General features: G+C 37.1%; 2 protein-coding genes across 6 annotated transcripts in view; one reads left to right on the top strand and one right to left on the bottom strand.

The window, feature by feature from the left end:
• Positions 1-10,571, bottom strand: part of arhgef10lb (Rho guanine nucleotide exchange factor (GEF) 10-like b) — a 37,101-nt gene extending 26,530 nt beyond the window's left edge. The window contains exons 1-7 of one of the 4 annotated variants that reach the window (XM_043225393.1): positions 10,244-10,571; positions 8,458-8,523; positions 4,821-5,117; positions 4,598-4,625; positions 4,182-4,255; positions 3,356-3,424; positions 489-665 (exon numbers count right to left, since the gene is read on the bottom strand). In XM_043225393.1, the coding sequence (XP_043081328.1) occupies positions 489-665; positions 3,356-3,424; positions 4,182-4,255; positions 4,598-4,625; positions 4,821-5,117; positions 8,458-8,494 (682 nt within the window). In that variant the 5' untranslated portion in view covers positions 8,495-8,523; positions 10,244-10,571. The remainder of the gene's footprint in view (positions 1-488; positions 666-3,355; positions 3,425-4,181; positions 4,256-4,597; positions 4,626-4,820; positions 5,118-8,457; positions 8,524-10,243) is intronic. The other 3 variants (XM_043225394.1, XM_043225396.1, XM_043225395.1) reach the window with 3 other exon arrangements.
• Positions 10,572-12,262: 1,691 nt separating this feature from the next.
• Positions 12,263-18,527, top strand: rcc2 (regulator of chromosome condensation 2). Of its 2 annotated transcripts, none has more exons than XM_043225402.1 (13): positions 12,263-12,480; positions 13,103-13,317; positions 13,744-13,837; positions 14,623-14,766; positions 15,165-15,296; positions 15,414-15,502; positions 15,603-15,717; positions 15,798-15,964; positions 16,050-16,230; positions 16,317-16,422; positions 16,511-16,583; positions 17,023-17,100; positions 17,172-18,527. In XM_043225402.1, exons 2-13 carry the CDS (start codon positions 13,114-13,116, stop codon positions 17,274-17,276), a joined length of 1,488 nt encoding a protein of 495 aa, XP_043081337.1. In that variant the 5' UTR covers positions 12,263-12,480; positions 13,103-13,113; the 3' UTR covers positions 17,277-18,527. The 2 variants fall into 2 exon arrangements, with proteins under 2 accessions (XP_043081337.1, XP_043081338.1); XM_043225403.1 differs by lacking the exon at positions 12,263-12,480 and adding an exon at positions 12,765-12,904.
• Positions 18,528-18,538: the final 11 nt, after the last annotated feature.

Raw genomic sequence — 18,538 nt, 5'->3', positions numbered from 1 at the left:
GCACTGTGCTGCGTCCGAACTGTGCTACTTTGCTTCTTTTATTTTAAACTGCTTTAAATCAATCTCTTTTTGCTTTAAATTCAATTTACCTTAAATCAGTGTTTTTATTTTATTTTAATTTCTTTTATTGTTATTTAAATCTTGTAATTATTTTATTTCCTCTTTTGTAAAGCACTTTGAATTACCATTGTGTATGAAATGTGCTATATAAATAAACTTGCCTTGCCTTGCCTTGCCTTTAATACAAATCAAAATATTGTGGAAGGAGCTAAAGCAAGCAGTTCATAGGATGAAACCCACCAAATATTCACATGATTCACAATGCTCAGATACAGTTTCTCAATAAATAAATGACAGTTCCAATATTTTTGTCTCATTTATTTGATTTGAGTTCAATTTGTCTACTATTATTGAACACTTGAAGAATTATTTGTGATATTCAATAGCTCTCAAGTGAGAATTTTCCTAAGGGTGATGACATTACTGACCTGGACAGATGACGCCTACAGTCAGACACTGACCTGCATCTGGTTGCATGATGTTCTCACAAGGCACATCATCGTAGATGACCTCTGAGCGAGCAGGAGGAGCCGAGTTCTGCTTCACTTGTTCAGAGGGTGAATTTTCATCTGATTTAGGGAAGGCTTTCCCTTCAGAAGTGAGACCTAGAGTGTCAAAAGAAACTTTTAAATACATCTAATAAACTCTACTACATAAAGGATAATAGACTTCCAATAGAACTGTTGGATTCTAAGCACGAATAACAAAAAAGGATAGGATACTACTTTAATTGGGTGGGACTTTGGGCTTAGGATCAAATTTGAAGCACAATAACTGCAAACATCATTAGATAACCAGTTATTAAATCAAAAATAAAAAATGTTGTCATCCTTTACTCACTCTCGTATCTTTCCTAACCTGTATAGTTTTCTTTTTTATGCTGAACACAAAAGAAGATATTTTAGAGAACCAAACAGTTACTGGTCCACATTGATTTCGATATTTGGAAAAGAAATACTATTGAAGTCATTACCAGCATTCCTTCTAAAAAAAAAAAAAAAAAAAAAAAAAAAAAAATAATTATATATATATATATATATATATATATATATATATATATATATATATATATATATATATATATAATATATGAGAGGGTCAAAATGTTCATTTTTGGGTGAACTATCCTTTTAAGCTCTGTGCAGTTTGAGAAACTGAGTGCAAATGAAATAATTCACCCCGATTAAAACAGAAAAACACATTAAGAATCCTTTTGACATAGATTTGAGGTTGCATTCTGACAACAGTACTACAAAATAACAAACATACTCCTACACGAACGGCGGATTGACAATACGCACACTTGTCTGTACTGTGACAGTGTGTACAGATTTGTTGACAACCTCTTTTTACTTAATGAAGTCGCCTGCTGAGTCTCCCCCATGGGAACTTAAAATATCTCAAAGTGAAAGGTTCTTTAAACTGTTTAGGCCTCTGAATATCTGAAGGATATATCGAGACTACCGTCTGGGATGTCAGAGGGAGATCATTTAAAATTCTGAGAGCGCGTTAATTAGGAGTAGGAGTACAATATAAATATCTTTCTTGGGAATATTCCAGGTTAAACCCAAGTTAAGCATCCGTGGCATGTTGTTTACCACAGAAAATCATTTCTTATCTTGTAGTTTGTAAAAATGTGTGAAAAATTATGGAAGCGGTTGCATTTCTGGCATTGTACTTGTATAAGTGCATTTCTCTCAACGTGTGCGGCTCAAAATGATTTTCTGCAATAACTGACATCATGTCACAGATGTTGTTGATAAAGCTTTACTTGTAGTGAACCCGGGACATTTGTTATGTGGCTTGATTATCAGCGTGATGTTGCACATATGCAAATGATTATACACTGAGGAAAAGACGCAAAGATTTAAAAGCGGGTAGAAATGACAGCAGCGGGGAGTGAATGTAGAAGCCAGTTCTCGTTATTAATCATGGCACAGCAATAGCTTGTATTGTAAGCTACAGTAAGTCTATCTACAGCCTAAAACATCAGTACTATGATGCCAAAAAAGAAAAAGAAAAAGGCTTGACTGGGTCACTAATTATTCCTGAATGGTAAACAAAGGGGTCAAGATGGATCTAAATATGCTGTGAACTATAATGTACAGTCAGCTGGTTAATATTTAGCAAGGGTGTCTTAAATTGATAAGTTACAAATATTTCTATTTGAAATAAATGCTGTTCATTTGAACTTTCTATTCATCAATGAATCCTGAAAAAACTGTTTCTGCAAAAGCTGCAAAAGTTTTGTTTTTTTTGCTTGTTTTCAATATTAAGAGTAATAAATTAGTATTGGAAGAATTTTTGAAATATAATGTGAGACTGAAAACTTGAACTTTACAATATATTAAAATGGAAAACAGTAATTAAAAGTTGTAATAATATTACGAGTTACTGCTAGTAGAAACGGTCAACTTTAACATACAAATCAAGCAGCTTAGCAGCAAGACCAACAATGTAACCATTGCAGCAATATTAAAATTGATAAAGGTAATTATCAATTCAAATAATAACTGAGAGAAAGAAGGTACTGGTTACATCTTGCAAAAGAGTGCAAGTGTACCATGATATGACAGACAAGTACCAGTATAAGTAGACTGATCATACAGTACTGCCATGGGCGACGTAGAATATTAGGAAATATCATACCAATCAGAATCAAGTATTCCAGAGAGCCGAGTAATGGGGAAAAGGAGATCTACAGTCGAATACAAAAACGGCACAGCTATTCCAACTGTCCTGGGGATTGTACCTTTATGCAGTCGCAGAGTGAGCTCTGAAACCACACTGAACCATTCCCGAGAGTGAACTGGGGCTGCACACACATAGCAGAGACTGTTTAACAGTCAAGGGACACAGCTTTGAATTCCCTTTGGCGCTATCAGGACGTCTCAAAATCATGACAAATACTTTGTTAGTTTACATGAAGTACTTGAAACATGCATCAAATGTTTTCCCAATGCAGAATTCACAATTTAGGAATATGATGATTTATATTGATAAGGGATTTTATATTCACTGTATGATTTAGTTTGCTCAAATCACTTGTTTGTTGTGTTATTTGATTGGATTGCAACAGATTTTTCAAGTAAAATCTCCAAAGAATCTGATTTATTAGGCTGAACCAAGCGTGGACATTTGGCATGGGTGTGTTGTTTGCTTTCCCGAGAGATTCCTGCGGGTCTGGATTGGATTAGTCATTGCTATTTTTCAGATCTCTGATTTCCGTGCTGATTTGTGCATTAGTGTGGATTTACAGGAAGGCATGGCACAGCCCCTTCACAGAGCCACCAACCTGTCTGAGCATGTTTGCGGGGAGACTTCTGGATAGCTTTATAGAGGCACTCCGGCCCAATATGTGAATCTGGAGATACATTTTCAAACAGATTTGTCAGATTTAAGCAATGCCTTCCCAGCAAGCATTTCTTCTCAAACGCCATAGAAAAAGGCTGAATCACTGCTGAGCTTTGTTTCCGTTTTGTGAATATTGTAGTGCATTTACAATGTCCTTTTGAAATTTAAACACTGACTTTTCATTTTTTGACTGTTTTTTTTTTTCTTTTTAAAACAATCTCTAACATTAAACATTATTTTAACATTGTTTCAACATTTCTAACATTGATTCAATGTTAATTCAAGGTTGAAACAACAAGTGACATTATTTTAACTACTTTTCAAAGTTAAAGGTCAATCACTAGCCATCTGGGTGTTTGGACTCATTTTGGGTATCAGCATCGATATTGCAAAATTATACTAAACTTAAACTTCTTATATTTATAGTTATAATTTTATTATTGATATAAGTATTTTTTTACCTTTTTAGAAAGAACAATTAAAAGTTGCTTCAATTATATGTTTAACAACTTTGTATCAGGATTTTTTCCTACATTTTCAATATTTTTTCAACACTGAAACAAGAAGTTTTTTTTACCAGCTTTTTGCATTATTTCAACCTAAACCGTGTTTCAGTGTTGGCGGTCAGTCACTAGACGGCAGGTTATTTAAACCCTTGGAGTGACACATTTTGGTACATCCAGCTAGTCCAAGTAGACTGCATTAAATAGATTAATCTCGCCACATTTATAACCACAAAGACTACATATATTCTCTGAGTATGATACCTTCATAAATGTTATTTCTTTTCCAAAAGCTTGCTTGTTCATCGGCTACTCGAGGCTCGGCTGAGACAGAACTCCTGAAACAAGAAAGAAATGCAGAAGTATTGAAATGCTGCCCCACCATGTTTATTCTTATCAGTCAGTGTGCCGATGGTCACATTGCATTACCACTAGGTGTCACTAGAGCCAGAGCAAGTTGTTTAATAACTAATACAGCAGGAAATGTGTTATCATAAAAGGTAAATATTCAACAATAGAGCTATACAACTAAGACACAGAGTAAAGTCCTTCATGGGACAAACACCTTTAACAGTAAGCCTATAAAAGATTTAGTGTCTGTAAAGACATCCTGTAGGACAAATAAGGTTCAAGTGGAAAATGTCAGAGGCATAACACACAAGGCATACAAACATTCTTACCCGTCGGGAGACTGTCTGGCCACCATCTCTGTAGGAAGAACAGAAAGAGAACAGAACAGAAAGTATTAATAATTTCCCAACAAACAGATCACTAGTTCTTGGGTGCAGAGATAAAATAAGTTTAAAGTAAAATAAGATAAAAAAAATTTGTTGTATCCCATGTTTCAAGAATCACTGAGGTAATCTATTCATATTTTGTGAATGACGTGTACTGCAGACTAACCTGAGTTTGTTGTGTGAGGGTGTGCGAGGATATTTTGGTCCTCCAGACCAGCAGGGGTCCCTCCGTTTACTGCCTGATGATTACGCTTCATAGCTTGACAATAAAGTGCATCAGTATTTTCTGAATGCTCAGCTTCCACGGGAGGAGTTCCTGACTCTTTATTCTCAACAGATTTCTCCGCTGTATTCTGCTCATCTTCGCTGTCATCAAACTCAAACTTCTCACCAGTTTCCTCATCTTCATCATCCTCTTCCTCCTCCTCCTGGGCCTTTGGAGTCACAGAAGTGACCATGGACTCTGAAATAAACACAAAAGGCTTAATTTTAACTGATAAAAATAGGATTTTTACATTTTAAAATCTGCTATTTTTTAAATTCCCAAAGAAAGGTGTATAACTACGATTCCAGTGGAAATGCTCACAGACTGACTTTGACTGATCCAGTCTCTATGTGTGTACATCCATGTTGCTACTGTCTTCGGTGTAGTTTGAATGTTTCTAGGCTGGTGGTAGTTGGGTCTTTAAGGGTGGTTATTCATGTGTTATTATGCAGTTGCTATGGTGTCCGGAGTGGAGAGACGGCAAAGAGACGGCAGCCTAGAAATACCTTCTTCTGTCTGGTCCATTAATCAAACAACACCACAGCTTTAACAAAGATGAATATGTATTTAATGTATGCTGTAAGGACTATTGTGTTGTTTTAGACTTATTTAACATTTCACGCACACCTGAATGCTACTGTTACTCTCTTTATAAAGCCTAATTCTTTGTTGTAGGCTGTTCATCTATGCTTGTAATTTGTGTAATTGTTCTTGATGTATTACTGACTTTAGTAGGTAAGCTAGTAGTTTCTGCTAGGGTGTAGAAATCCTTAAAGTAACTTTTTTAGTAACAAAGGAAAGGCAATTTTTTTTTTGCTGATCCGAAAAATAATCCGATCCATGACTCAAAATCCGTAGTATGACCCGAACACCGCGCTCTGTTGCACCACTACTCAGAACATCATTACATTGCTTAAACAAATGCTTAGAACACCATCACGGTGCTTAAACAAACCTCAAACAAACACTCAGAACACTTCACAATGCTTAGACAAAGATGGAAAACACATCACAGTACATTCAGAACACCATCACGTTGTTTAAATAAATGCTTAGAACACCATCACGGTGCTTAAACGCTTACATGGTGGACATACAAACACTCAAAACACCATCACAGCGCATTCTGATTGGCTGTTGGAGTGCTATGTGAAAGACAACGCGTTCTGAGGAGTTTCGAAGGACTGCTATGTAAATGCTGTGATTTTTTTTGTTTTGGGGTTTTTTTTTTGAACAAGCCACCCTCTAAACCTCATTGTGCATTACTACAAATGTGAATTTGGAAATATTTCTAAAAAGAACAGAGAATAATCCTGTACATCTACTGTATTTTAATTCATGAGCATCGTGTTTGTCAGTGTAACCGCTAAGCCACGGTATAATCCCTAGGACCTGCCTGCTATGAACAGATTGCAATGAATTAGAGTTTCATTTCAACACTCTGAATTAGCATGCATAATGCAATTTCACATTAAAGCATAAACAAAACAAAAACAAAAATGAGGTCTTTATGATTCAGTGCACATTCTGTATCCAAGCAGCTACATTTGTATTCCATTATGACGCCGGACCGAGTCAAAGAAAAGGCTCAATAATATGTTTTGACCATAACACTGGAGACGAAGCCCTTGCGAGTCATCAGATTTGTTCGGAAAAACACCCAAAACTCACAAGCTAAAAGCCAAAACTCCGTCCCTCTGATAACACATACCACAAACATCGAACAGATGGACAAAATAATACAGATGAAAACAATCTGTTACATGCACCAAAAGTGTGAGTGAGTTGCGAGCCGAATCCAAAAGCAATAGCGTAATGACAAAGTAAAGTTAAGTCAAGCAACAAAACATGACATCACTTTTTGGCCCCTTCTGACCAATTGTTGGAATGTTACGTTTAGCAAAGAAGCCAAAAACAGTAATAGAGATTACGGTCTCTTCTGCACTGGGAGAGAATAACAGATCATGTGACAAGCAGGATTACACATGTGACCATATGGTCTCTATAGAGAATACTCAACTGAAAGTACTTCATACTAGTAAATGATTTCACTTGCTCCAAGAAAGCGGGTTGTGCAAATCGACAGTGCAGCAGCCAGCTGCGAATAAGACATTCCCATGCTCACATTTCTATGTTTGAAATTTCTCTGTTTAAATTTCCTCCAATTTTCCACAGTGCAGATTTACATCATAAAATAACACAAATTGGTGACTCGAGGAAATATAAGATCGCATGATTTGAAAATGGCTCTAAAGGTCAGTAATCATGCAGTGCTCCAATCACTTCAACAAATCGCTAAACCAAAAAAAAACATTTGTTTACCGTGCCTCTTGTCCTTATCCTCCTCTCTCCAGCAAAAGTATGAGAACCTCTTAGACCCAGCCAGGTGGATTTTGGGTGAAACTAGAAATTTAAGCGACTGGCTCATGCAAGCAGTCTCCATGGTTGCGGGATAGTTGTGTGTCAGGAGCAGGTGGCATATGGTGGAAGAACTGCTCTGCTGCAGCATATGGTCAGTTACCTTGAGAGCCGCCGAGCCCTCAAGCAGTTTCACAAGCTTTCTGGAGATTAAGAGGGTAATGCTGTATTCCCTCAATTGGGGAACTGTTTCAGAGTTTCATACACTGTACTGTTCTGTAATATACCAGAACAGGTGACATGCACGGGCCATTAACAGCTTGCACGCTGTCATTATGGTTACTCTTTATGGTTTCTCTTTGTTTGAAAGGTACGCACCCTAATGTGTCATGCACAGCTACTCTTTGTTTGGGCCTTGTTTATACCAGAGAGTACAGTGAACAGTGTGATGTCACATGACGCACCTCCTCAAGCATCTTGGCAGGACTAGCAAATCATGACTAAGCCCCACTGGGCTCGGAAGAATTGAATTTAAATCATAGTATGTGGGTTAATGACGTATAAGAGTGAACACTTCTGCTAAAAATCTAGTTTAAAACACACGTCAAGTTCCTAATATACAGTAAAGTATTCATGATGATTTCATATGGTACTGAAAAAACTGTGTACCATTTTTAAGACGTTTTGAATAAAACATTTATTGTGGTTTAATGATCTTTTACACGTCAACGTGCACATCTAAGATTTTCAACTGAACAAATGGTAAAATGCATTTATAAATGTATAAAATATTATAAATGATTTATTTGTTAATATCATAAAAAATTGTACCACATGGCATTTTACCACCTGACCTTATCATAATAAGTGAAATTTAAAATATCTCATATTTTAAGAGACTTATTGAACACATCATAAGGCCTTAAGACAGCAGTGTTGCTATTATTAACTCAAAATAAGATAATAATAAAATTAAATAACACTTAATTTAAATGTATAAGCTAAAATTACAAAAGTTAAAGATTTTTTAGATCATTAGATCATTCTAAATATTAATAAATGCTACAATAGTATATAAATATTATTAAAATAGCTTGATCTGCATGGGTCCTCTCTCTTTTAATTAATCAGTTGATATTAATTACATCCTAACAATGAGCAGCGTGATACATGTACTAACCTTTTTCAGGAGGGTTAAGAGACTGTGGAGATGCCATGAAGTTAATATGTAGTCATATCTGCACTCCTGTAAAAGAGTAAAAGCTGTGTCAACACATGCGTTCTAAAATGTTCAACTCAAAGTCCCTAAACACACACTGGATGGTCTACTGAAACACAATGCGTTTAAACACAACTAACACCACACCCCTGGAATATGACTTTTGCTGAAATTAAAGTTTTTATTATGTTGTTCATGGACGTTACAAGTCACTAAAGGAGACTGGGTGAAAATGTTAAATTCCTCAACAGTGTGTGGCAGATCCAGGCTTGCCTTACCAGCTGAATCCTTGCACAATATCTCCTCCCACATTTACTGGGAAAGACTCTCAGCGTGTGTCAGAATAACACAATTCAACCAAGAGGAATGACCGGAGGCTGATACAGAAAAATGTGTTGCAAAGACTTTCAGGACAGGTTTAGTTAGACCAGTCAGTACCAGTATTTGTAATAAAATTAGTCAGCAATTTGTTAACCGCATCAGATATCTCCACTCCCATAACGTGTGGCACTAATAACGAGTTTGATTCCCAGAAAACAAATGCTGACTTCAAATGCGCTCGTGCAAAGCAATCATTTGCTTTGGATAAAAGTTACTGCCTAGCTTCACAAAGTACATGTAAAGAGTATGTAATCTCATTTCTCGATAGATAACCTAACAGCTGGAGGTCAGTGTGCTTGAATTATTCACTAGAAGAAAAAAAAAACGGGCAGGGGGAAGACCAGGCTGAAACAAGTGAATAGACAAAGGCAAATAGCATATCTCCCACCTCGATAGATGCAGCAAGGTTGAATGGTTGAGAGTAAAGCACATATAAGAGCTGCAGGCCCAATGAATGGCCTAGCGACTCCTTTCAAATAAATAACACAGGCATCACCTTGGACACAGGCACAAAGACGGGAGCCTCTGGACCTCCACACATATTAACTCTCCATGCGTGGCCCCTCTTTTCACATACAATCTTTAAAATGCCACCCTTCTCCACTTCCTGGAGTGGCTATGTGAATTTACATTTAATCAATGCATTAGACAGCAGATCCGATAAAGTGAAGGAAGACAAGGTCCTTTGATGAAACAATGGTCCAAAAATGACCAAAAGGACCGGTCTGATTCAAAATGGTCATCCCACGTGAGTGAGCTCACGTCAAACCCCATCAAACCGTAAGGCTGAAGGACAGACCATGAATCTGCTCTGATTAGCTTTAGCACTGAACTGATATAGATGTCAGATTACCTTTTAAATGTCACACATATACAGTAAAAGTCATAGCCGTCAAATAAAATAAAGTAGCTTTGATTGAATGTTATTGTCCACCAGGCTTCTTATATTTCCCTCTCAGATCAATATTTATCAGATCAGTCCATCTATTTACATCTGTTTATCTATGATGGCAAGAAAAATTACAAAGCGCTGTATCTGTTTAATCAGAGGCCGGATTTATATTAAAATCAATCCTATTAGTATGACATAATTAGCCCAGAATCTTCATTATAACAAAAGAACAAAACAATTCCCCTGTAAGTGAATACTTTCTGTCTCAAGAAGCAATAATACTGATAAATAAGTCAGATGGCATAACGTGTTCAGATTATTATGCACAAACATTTTTTCATCTGAGAGCGTGGACGTTTTTTGATTTTTATCTACAGCTTCATCACTTACTTCCCCCCCGCGGGTCTGATTTTCATATGTAAAAAAATATAAGCACTAGAATTTTAGCTTCTTTTTTTCCAAAGAAAGACTTACTCACAAGTCTGGCTTTATGTCCCTTAAATGTCACCCCTCTGATATTGTCCTTATTGATCACAAGCTATCAATATAAATCCATTGTCATGTCTGCTCCCATCTTTGCGCAGTGCAGCCATCTGTGAATCTACCATTGATGACACCCCTGTATCTTCCTCAGAAAGCACAGCAAGTGTGAAGAGCGGATTTCAAACGCTTCTTTTAGTGAAGGAACAAGTTCTGAGACTCCCAGTCCATTAACTGACACGGCGTCTCCCACGAATATGAAAACTCTTCTCCCTCTATTCTTTTCCCCCAGTCCCTCCCTTTTTCCTTTCTTTGCACTCACTCCTTCCCCCTGCCGTACATCAGGAGAGAGCCTCCCTGCAGTATGCAAATGCTCAAAGAAACAAGCAGCCAATGGCAGACCATCGGGCCCGCAATCCCACCAATCACAGAACAGGAACTTGTCTTTCAATAGTTCCATGCTGCTGGAGGGGGGCACGGCATTGATAGAGGGAAAAAGAGAGGCATTAATATGCTAGCTAGATAGACAGCACTTAATTAAGAACAAGAAGTTAATTGAAAAAAAAAATAAATAAAAAAAAAAAATATATATATATATATATATATATATATATATATATATATATATATATATATATATATATATATATATATATATATATACTTTAAAGTCCTACTTTGTCAGGCAAAATGAAAGCATATTACACATAGAAGATGATTAATTAAAATTATGTTTTATGTTACTTGGAAAACATGATATTGCTTATTACCTCATATTTTATTTTGTTTTTTTATTATTATTATTATAGGCTATACAGAGTGCATTTGCAAACTCAGATAAGTTCAAAAATATTTTTTTTCCATTGTGTGTTCCAATTAATCTTAATAAAATTGAAAGTTATTCTGATTACGTAAAAAATAAAAATAAAAAAAAATACAGCTGACAGAATAAAACACGATAAAACAGGATAACAATTAAAATGATCTTTGAAAATTTGAAAATTAAAGTTAAAAGTTATCTGTTTTTGCAAATAAACTCTTTATATATAATTATTTTAGCTTTTACATAAACATTGCCATTGACTATTAGAAGAAAACAGCTTGCTTTTGTCTTGAAGACCATAATTTAAATGCCCTTTGGTATTGGTTCAAATGAATCATACCGTATGTTTTTAACATGCAACGTGTTTCAAAAGATTACCAAATGTACTGGAAAAATAAAACCAGACAGTTAGCTTTTTGACAAGTAGACGTGCTATATAAAGACATCATACAAGAACTGAATTCCCTTTAATCCACATTTAATGTGCACGTATATCTCAGTCAGAAGCTGTGAATGCCTTACAGAATGATTTTTGATAGAATGATTTTTTTTGTTTCACGTTGGATTTGTTTATCTGGGGCATATTATAATCACTTACCTTGCGCACTCCGTCTACAGAATTCCTTTTACTCTTTCGTTTTAACGTATACGGCATTGCAAGAATGCAAGGAATGTATGAACTACAGAGGTTGCAGTGGAAAGCAGGGATGGATGGATGCATATCAATCCTATTCAGATTTGTCGCCGTTCAATTCCTCCATGGTGGAGAAAGTTGTTTACGAGGTCCGTCCTCCGGCACAGCAGAGGGCGCTGTTCAGTCTAGCCAACAAGACTCAAAATTTGTAGTTCGCTCAGCTCTGCATCCCATCCTCGTGTTTTTGTTTTGCGGACTACACACTCACTGCAATGAAAGTTACATGAGCTATTAAATTGCGCACTTGAACCAAAATCAACATAGTAAAAATAAAAGTAAAGGACCCCTTGAGCTCAACGCGTTAATTCCGAGCAACGCGGGTGGTCTTACGTTTTATTAAGTAAGATAAACTTTTCCCTGTGTAATTCTACACAAATGACCTCGATATATCTTTAAATGCGCGTTTATTTCACTATTTTGTTCTACAAAGTCCCCAAGCTCCTCAGCCAGATGTGAGCGATATAAAGCCCTGAGTGTGCGCTGCACCCACGTGGTTTGATCGCGAGGCTGCGAGTCTTTTGTTCCGAATCAATCAAAAAAAAAACGAGGAAGACGGACAGACATAAGTAGAGCATCTGAATCAGGAAATCTACTTATATAATAATCGCATCTTCCAGCGCAAGAGACCAAGCCACGGCCGCTTAACTCAACGCGGCTGCATTCCGTGACTTTAGATATTTGTATTTAAAGTAGATAGGGGAAAGTTTAACTCAGGTGAGTTATGATATTCTCGATGTTTATGATTGCGGCTTCGGATGCAAATGCAGTGTAGCATGCTAACACGGCTACGTCTGCGTTAGACACATCTGTAAGCGTTAAGTCTTTCGAAAGCACTTTCCGTGGGGCATAAGTTGATGATTTGGACCGTTTTTACGGGACGGGGGTAGATATAACACGTGGGTAAGTGAGTAGTTTGGTTACTGGTCTGGTTAAAGCGGAGCGGTGCTAGTTGGCTAACCGGCGGCTGCGTTATAAAACATAACAAAGAAACAAATGGAGACAGACGCGTTGCTGCTGATTCTTTTGTTACGGCGCTGCTAGTGTGTTAGCATAGCACGAGACCTCCGCTTTCACAACGCTTCGCATTTATATCTACAGTTACAGGAAGAAACAAGACATTGGCATTAATAAGCACAGCGTATGTGTGATTTCTTAAGGATTCTTTTGCCGTGAGATAATTGGGAATTAAACCAAGAGAGGGATACGAATCACTTCGACTTCGTGTCTTCGTTCCCATGTTTCGGCTCGTTTGATTCTTCTTTCTGTCAAATCGTAACTGTTAGTCGGAAGAGCAAACCGTTCGCTTACTACTTTCTTTGTTTTGTTTTTATTGTAGGATTTTGAACTATGCCACGCAAGAAGGTGACAGACGTGTCTGGGAACGGTGGACTGAAGAGAAAAAGAGGAGGTGGAAAGAAAAAGGACAGGGAGTTTAGCAGCGACGATGAGTTTGATGACTTTGAACAGGAAAACACAAAGAAACCTGGGAAGCCTGCTGCTAAAGCCGGTCTGCAGCCGGTCACTGTGGCCGACGATGTGAAGGAGAAGATTGTAAGGACATGTTTTGGATCGTATTGCTGCTTTCTATTCGTATACTGTATGCATGTATGCTATACAGTGACTTGAAAACACCTATTATTTATATTTTTTAAACAGAAATGTGATAAAGTGGGTTTACAACTTTTTTTTTTAAGGCAAGGAGCCCAAAATATCTTGAAAATATAAAAGTGGCTGTATATGAAATATGTATGGAGAATTCTTTCCCTTTTTGAAAAATATTATGCATGATATAACACTGTTTTTAATGTACTAAAATATATTTTGAGTATTTATGTAGCTTTAAAATAAAGATATTTTGCTCACTGTTACTGAAGTTTTATTTTTTACATGGACCTCCAAGTGCTCCATAGGAGTGTTTGGAGCTCCGTTTGAAAACTGTATTAATGGCTTGTCAATGGACTTCTTGCTTTTTTTCAGAAACTTGAGGTTCCCAAAGTCAAAGGTCAGTTGCTCGTTTTTGGAGCCACCAACTGGGACCTGATTGGCAGAAAAGAAGTGCCAAAACAGCAAGGTATGATCATGTGTGAACCAGAGAAATCTGGGTTACTGTATGATTTTGAAGGCGTCAGAAGAGTAGTCCTGCCTAAATGAGTCATCCATGTTAATCTGTTAATGAAACATTTTGAAACCAGAATTTAACTGGCACTTTAGTTTGCACCTTGGATTTCTCTTGATGTGTGGGGGGTCAGCAATACAGTAGAAAAATTATATTGTGAAATATTATTTGCTGTTTTAATGTTTTCACGCATGATTTATTCTTTATTCTTGAGATTTCAGTGTTACATGATACCTCAAAAATCATTTTAAAATGCTGCTCAAGAAATATTTCTTAATATTATTTAACATAAAAAAAACTGTGCTGCTAATGATGCTTTTGGAAACTTCATCTATATTTTCAAGGTTTCCTAGATCAGTAGAGTAGAATATTCAAAAGAACAACATTTATTTTAAATAGATCTTTTTGTAACATTACTTTTGTAAAAGTATTTAATAGACCTTACTCTCACTTTTTATGCATTTAATGCATCAAAGCTGAACAAAAATATAAATTAAAACAAAAAAAGTACTATTTTAAGCATTTGCTGACTAAATGTATGGCAGTGAATTTATAGTAGTATGTGAGAGAAATAAGAGAGATACAATAACTGATAATAGCAATCACCTTTTAATCACAAAAAACATCAGTCAAATTGACTTCACAGTTCAAATAAGAAAGAGGAAGTGTGTGGGTTGCAGTCATTTATAGAATCTTCATTTTTGATGTACTTTATGCATGTTTTTTTGTGTGTTTTTTAGCTGCTTACAGGAACCTTGGGCAGAATCTGTGGGGCCCCCATCGCTATGGATGTCTTAATGATGTCCAGGTTAGCTGCGTGGTGTCTGGACCCTGTGCTGCCCACAGTCTCCTCATCACCACAGAGGGCAAACTCTGGAGCTGGGGTATGTGGCCACACAAGAATGAGTCTTTCCTGTTTTATTCAGGATTTTAACTCCGCCCTCATAAAAGCCACATCATGAGAAGTAACATAAGACATACTGACACCAAAGACTCAAAGATGTCAAGTCATTTATTTTAAATTTTTTTTTTTTTTTTTAACACTTATGTTCACTATGACTGCATTTATATACCATAAAACATTTTGGTATGTTAAAATTTAAATTTTTTACACTTATATTTTGATATATTCCATTCCAACATAAGTGCAATTTATTCAATAACTATATACACCATTCACTGACACGCACATAACAGTTGTTTACTAAACTAATATATCCATCTTTATAAAAGAAAACAACTAAACCTAAAGGTCTGAATTCCCACCTCTGGTTCTTCTCAGGTCGTAATGAAAAAGGGCAGCTGGGTCATGGAGACACTAAACGTTTGGAGGCCCCGAAGCTAGTTGAGGGCCTGGGGGAGGAAGTGATTGTAGCAGCTGCTTGTGGTAGAAACCACACCATGGCTTTAACAGGTAGGCAAAGTTTTGCAAAATGCATTATGTTTGTCATAATTGCCTTCATTTGAATTATTTTGTTGTTGTTATAATAACACAACTACAAATGTGATGCTCTTATGCTTTGTATCACAGAAAATGGTACCGTCTACTCCTTCGGAGAAAACAAACTGGGGCAGCTCGGTCAGGGCAATCAGACAGATGCTGTCCTCAGCCCAGCTACAGTAAGACTCTCTCTGGTTTCACTTGCTTAATGGGGTTTTAATGCAACATGTCCATTGTATTTTTAATGTCCACTGAGCATCTGCATTGATGTACCTACAGATTCAGTACAACGGGCAGCCGATAGTCAAAGTGGCCTGTGGTGCAGAATTCAGTATGATTGTGGACTGCAAGGGGAACCTTTACTCTTTTGGTTGCCCAGAATACGGCCAACTAGGTAACGCTGTAGTAAAATGGGGGTTGACTGAAATACACACCTGTTTGGATTATTTATTGTTTCTCTAATGTATCGAAAAGGGCATAATTCAGACGGAAAGTTCATCGCTCGTGCCCAGCGGATCGAGTTTGACTGTGAGCTGATCCCTAGACGGGTGGCCATTTTTATTGAGAAGACCAAGGATGGCCAAGTGCTTCCTGTGCCCAATGTCGTGGCTCGGGATGTAGCATGTGGGGCCAATCACACAGTGAGTAGCAAGTTTGTGGATAGTGGTGCAAGGAAAATATGAATGAATTACCATTATATAAGATTATACTGTTGTGTCCACACAGCTGGTGCTAGATTCCCAAAAACGTGTGTTTTCATGGGGATTTGGGGGATATGGACGACTAGGCCATGCCGAGCAGAAAGACGAGATGGTCCCACGGTTAGTCAAGCTCTTTGACTTCCCTGGCCGTGGAGCAACTCAAATATACTGTGGCTATCAATGTTCCTTTGCTGTCAGTGAAACAGGTAAGTGTGTAATTCCTTCCTGGGGGAAAAAACGGCCTATAATACCCATCGTATATTTGTTGTTAATGCTGTTTTCTATTTTTTAGGTGGTCTGTTTTTCTGGGGAGTGACAAACACGTCCCGTGAGTCCACCATGTACCCCAAAGCTGTGCAGGATCTGTGTGGATGGAAGATTCGTAGTCTGGCCTGTGGGTAAGTAAAGACAAGAGGATTTTCAAAATGCGTTTTTATAAAAATATTTTCAGAATGTTGATTAGGTGTTATCTATAACTCCACTCAGGAAGAGCAGTATTATCATAGCAGCCGATGATAGCACCATTAGCTGGGGACCATCGCCCACATTTGGAGAGCTGGTATGTTTATCGGTGTTTTGTTAAAACCTGTTTAAGAGTGTGTATATGTGTATGTAAATTTGATGCATTTAAATTCAAAGGTGGTAGTAAATAAAATATTTCAATTAAATGATGCTCATATGAACTTTCAAATGATCAGAGAATCCTGACAGGGGAAAAAACTAAATATGTAGCATGGCTTTCACAAAAAACAAGCAGCACAACTGTTTTCAATGTTGCGAATGTCTCTTAAGCACAAAATCAGTATGTTAGAATCATTTCTGAAAGGTCATGTGACACCGTGAACTGGTGTAATGGCTACTGAAAATGTAGCTTTGCCATCATGGTAATAAAATTAATAAATACACAAAAACATTTAAGTGTACAGATATCATTAAGCCTTGCTGAGCATAAAAGGCTTCCTTCAATAGTGTAAGATTACATTATTTATTCATTTTAGGGCTATGGTGACAACAAACCCAAGTCATCCACCACTGCTCAAGAGGTCAAGACTCTGGATGGGGTGTACTCAGAACAGGTGAGTTCTGCTGGCAAAAACGTGACTTGTGTCCTCCCAGAACTCTTTTCAACTCAAAACTGTCATTTCAGGTGGTGATGGGCTATTCTCACTCCCTGATTATTGCTCGGCAAGACACAGATCAGGAGAAAGAAAAGCTGAAGAAGCTTCCCGAATACAACCCGCGCACACTCTGATTGGACACCATTTACATTTTCTCCGGGGCTTTTTTTTTTTTTTTTTTTTAATGGAATGCCTCCGCTCACTAGGTCACCTCGGTAATCACAGTTTGTTTGGGATGGGATTGTGTATTTTTCCTTTTATTTTTGGACATCATATAACATTTTCGAAAGACAAGCCACGTGTTGGATAAAAGTATGAAAGAAGTTGCATTAACTGATCTGTCTAGGCTTGGGCGTTTCAGAATGGTAATTGTGGCATCACATGCCTGTTTTAATTTCACAACAGAGCCAGCAACTACTCAGAGCACTCGGATTCCACTGGATCCATCCCCTTTACTTATACATTCCTAATGGAAGTATATCAGATTTTGTTGTTTATTTTTCCATAACGATGACTGTGAGATCCATGTCTGCTCTCTTCCAAAAACTGGTGCTAAATCATTCAAATGCAGACTATCAATGGGCTAATGGTTAACTAAAAGACAAACTCACTCCATTCTTGTGCCTTTTTAAGTGAGATGATTCAGGCTGAGGAAGTTCAGTTAGTCCTGTGACAACTCAAGTGTTGTGGGACACTTCATCTTTTAAACATCACTTTCATTACTTCCAGCTCCATGTTATCATCGCCATACATAAGAACATAATTTTCCTCAAGACCACGTAGCTAATATGTAAGCTTTTTTTTTCCTTTTTTTCTCCCTCTCACTCTTAAGACACAGACGCCTGTTGATCTGATCAGGGAAGTATTATCAACTCCTACAATGCAAATGAGACATCAGCTGTGAGATTTCTATTAAACTCATTCTCCCTTTTTTTAGAAATGTAAATCCTTAATGTTCATGCCCTTGCTAGAATTGTTACCTACAGAAATGCTGTTCTCATGTGTTGCTGTTAGCATGTTTTTGAAATAATGGACTTGATGTTGAGAAGAGTAGGTTTGTCCCATCATCTGGGACCAATGTCTTTACAGAGCATCATTCCATGCAATATGTTGAATACTGTGCCATTTCTTTGTGTTCACCTGGGCTTAAACTGTGATCACATTTGTTATGCTTTATAATCTGTATGTAAGTCCCTACAAGAGTCATCCACAGTTTGTCGGCAAGCCACAAGCTGATGTTTTGTTCTATAATTTTTAAACAGTGTGCTTACAAATGTTAATTTTGTTTAGGCAGTATATGTCCAGAAAACTGGAATTCCATCTCCTATTCTGAAATGTTTCTTTTTTTTTTCTTAATATTAAATAAAGGTTCATGTAAGTTGGTATATGTTGATGC

The sequence above is a fragment of the Puntigrus tetrazona genome, chromosome 23 (genome assembly GCF_018831695.1).
Source record: "Puntigrus tetrazona isolate hp1 chromosome 23, ASM1883169v1, whole genome shotgun sequence".
Lineage (NCBI taxonomy): Eukaryota > Metazoa > Chordata > Actinopteri > Cypriniformes > Cyprinidae > Puntigrus > Puntigrus tetrazona.
The sequence above is the reverse complement of the archived record's forward strand: the minus strand, read 5'-3'. Positions and strand labels throughout refer to the sequence as shown.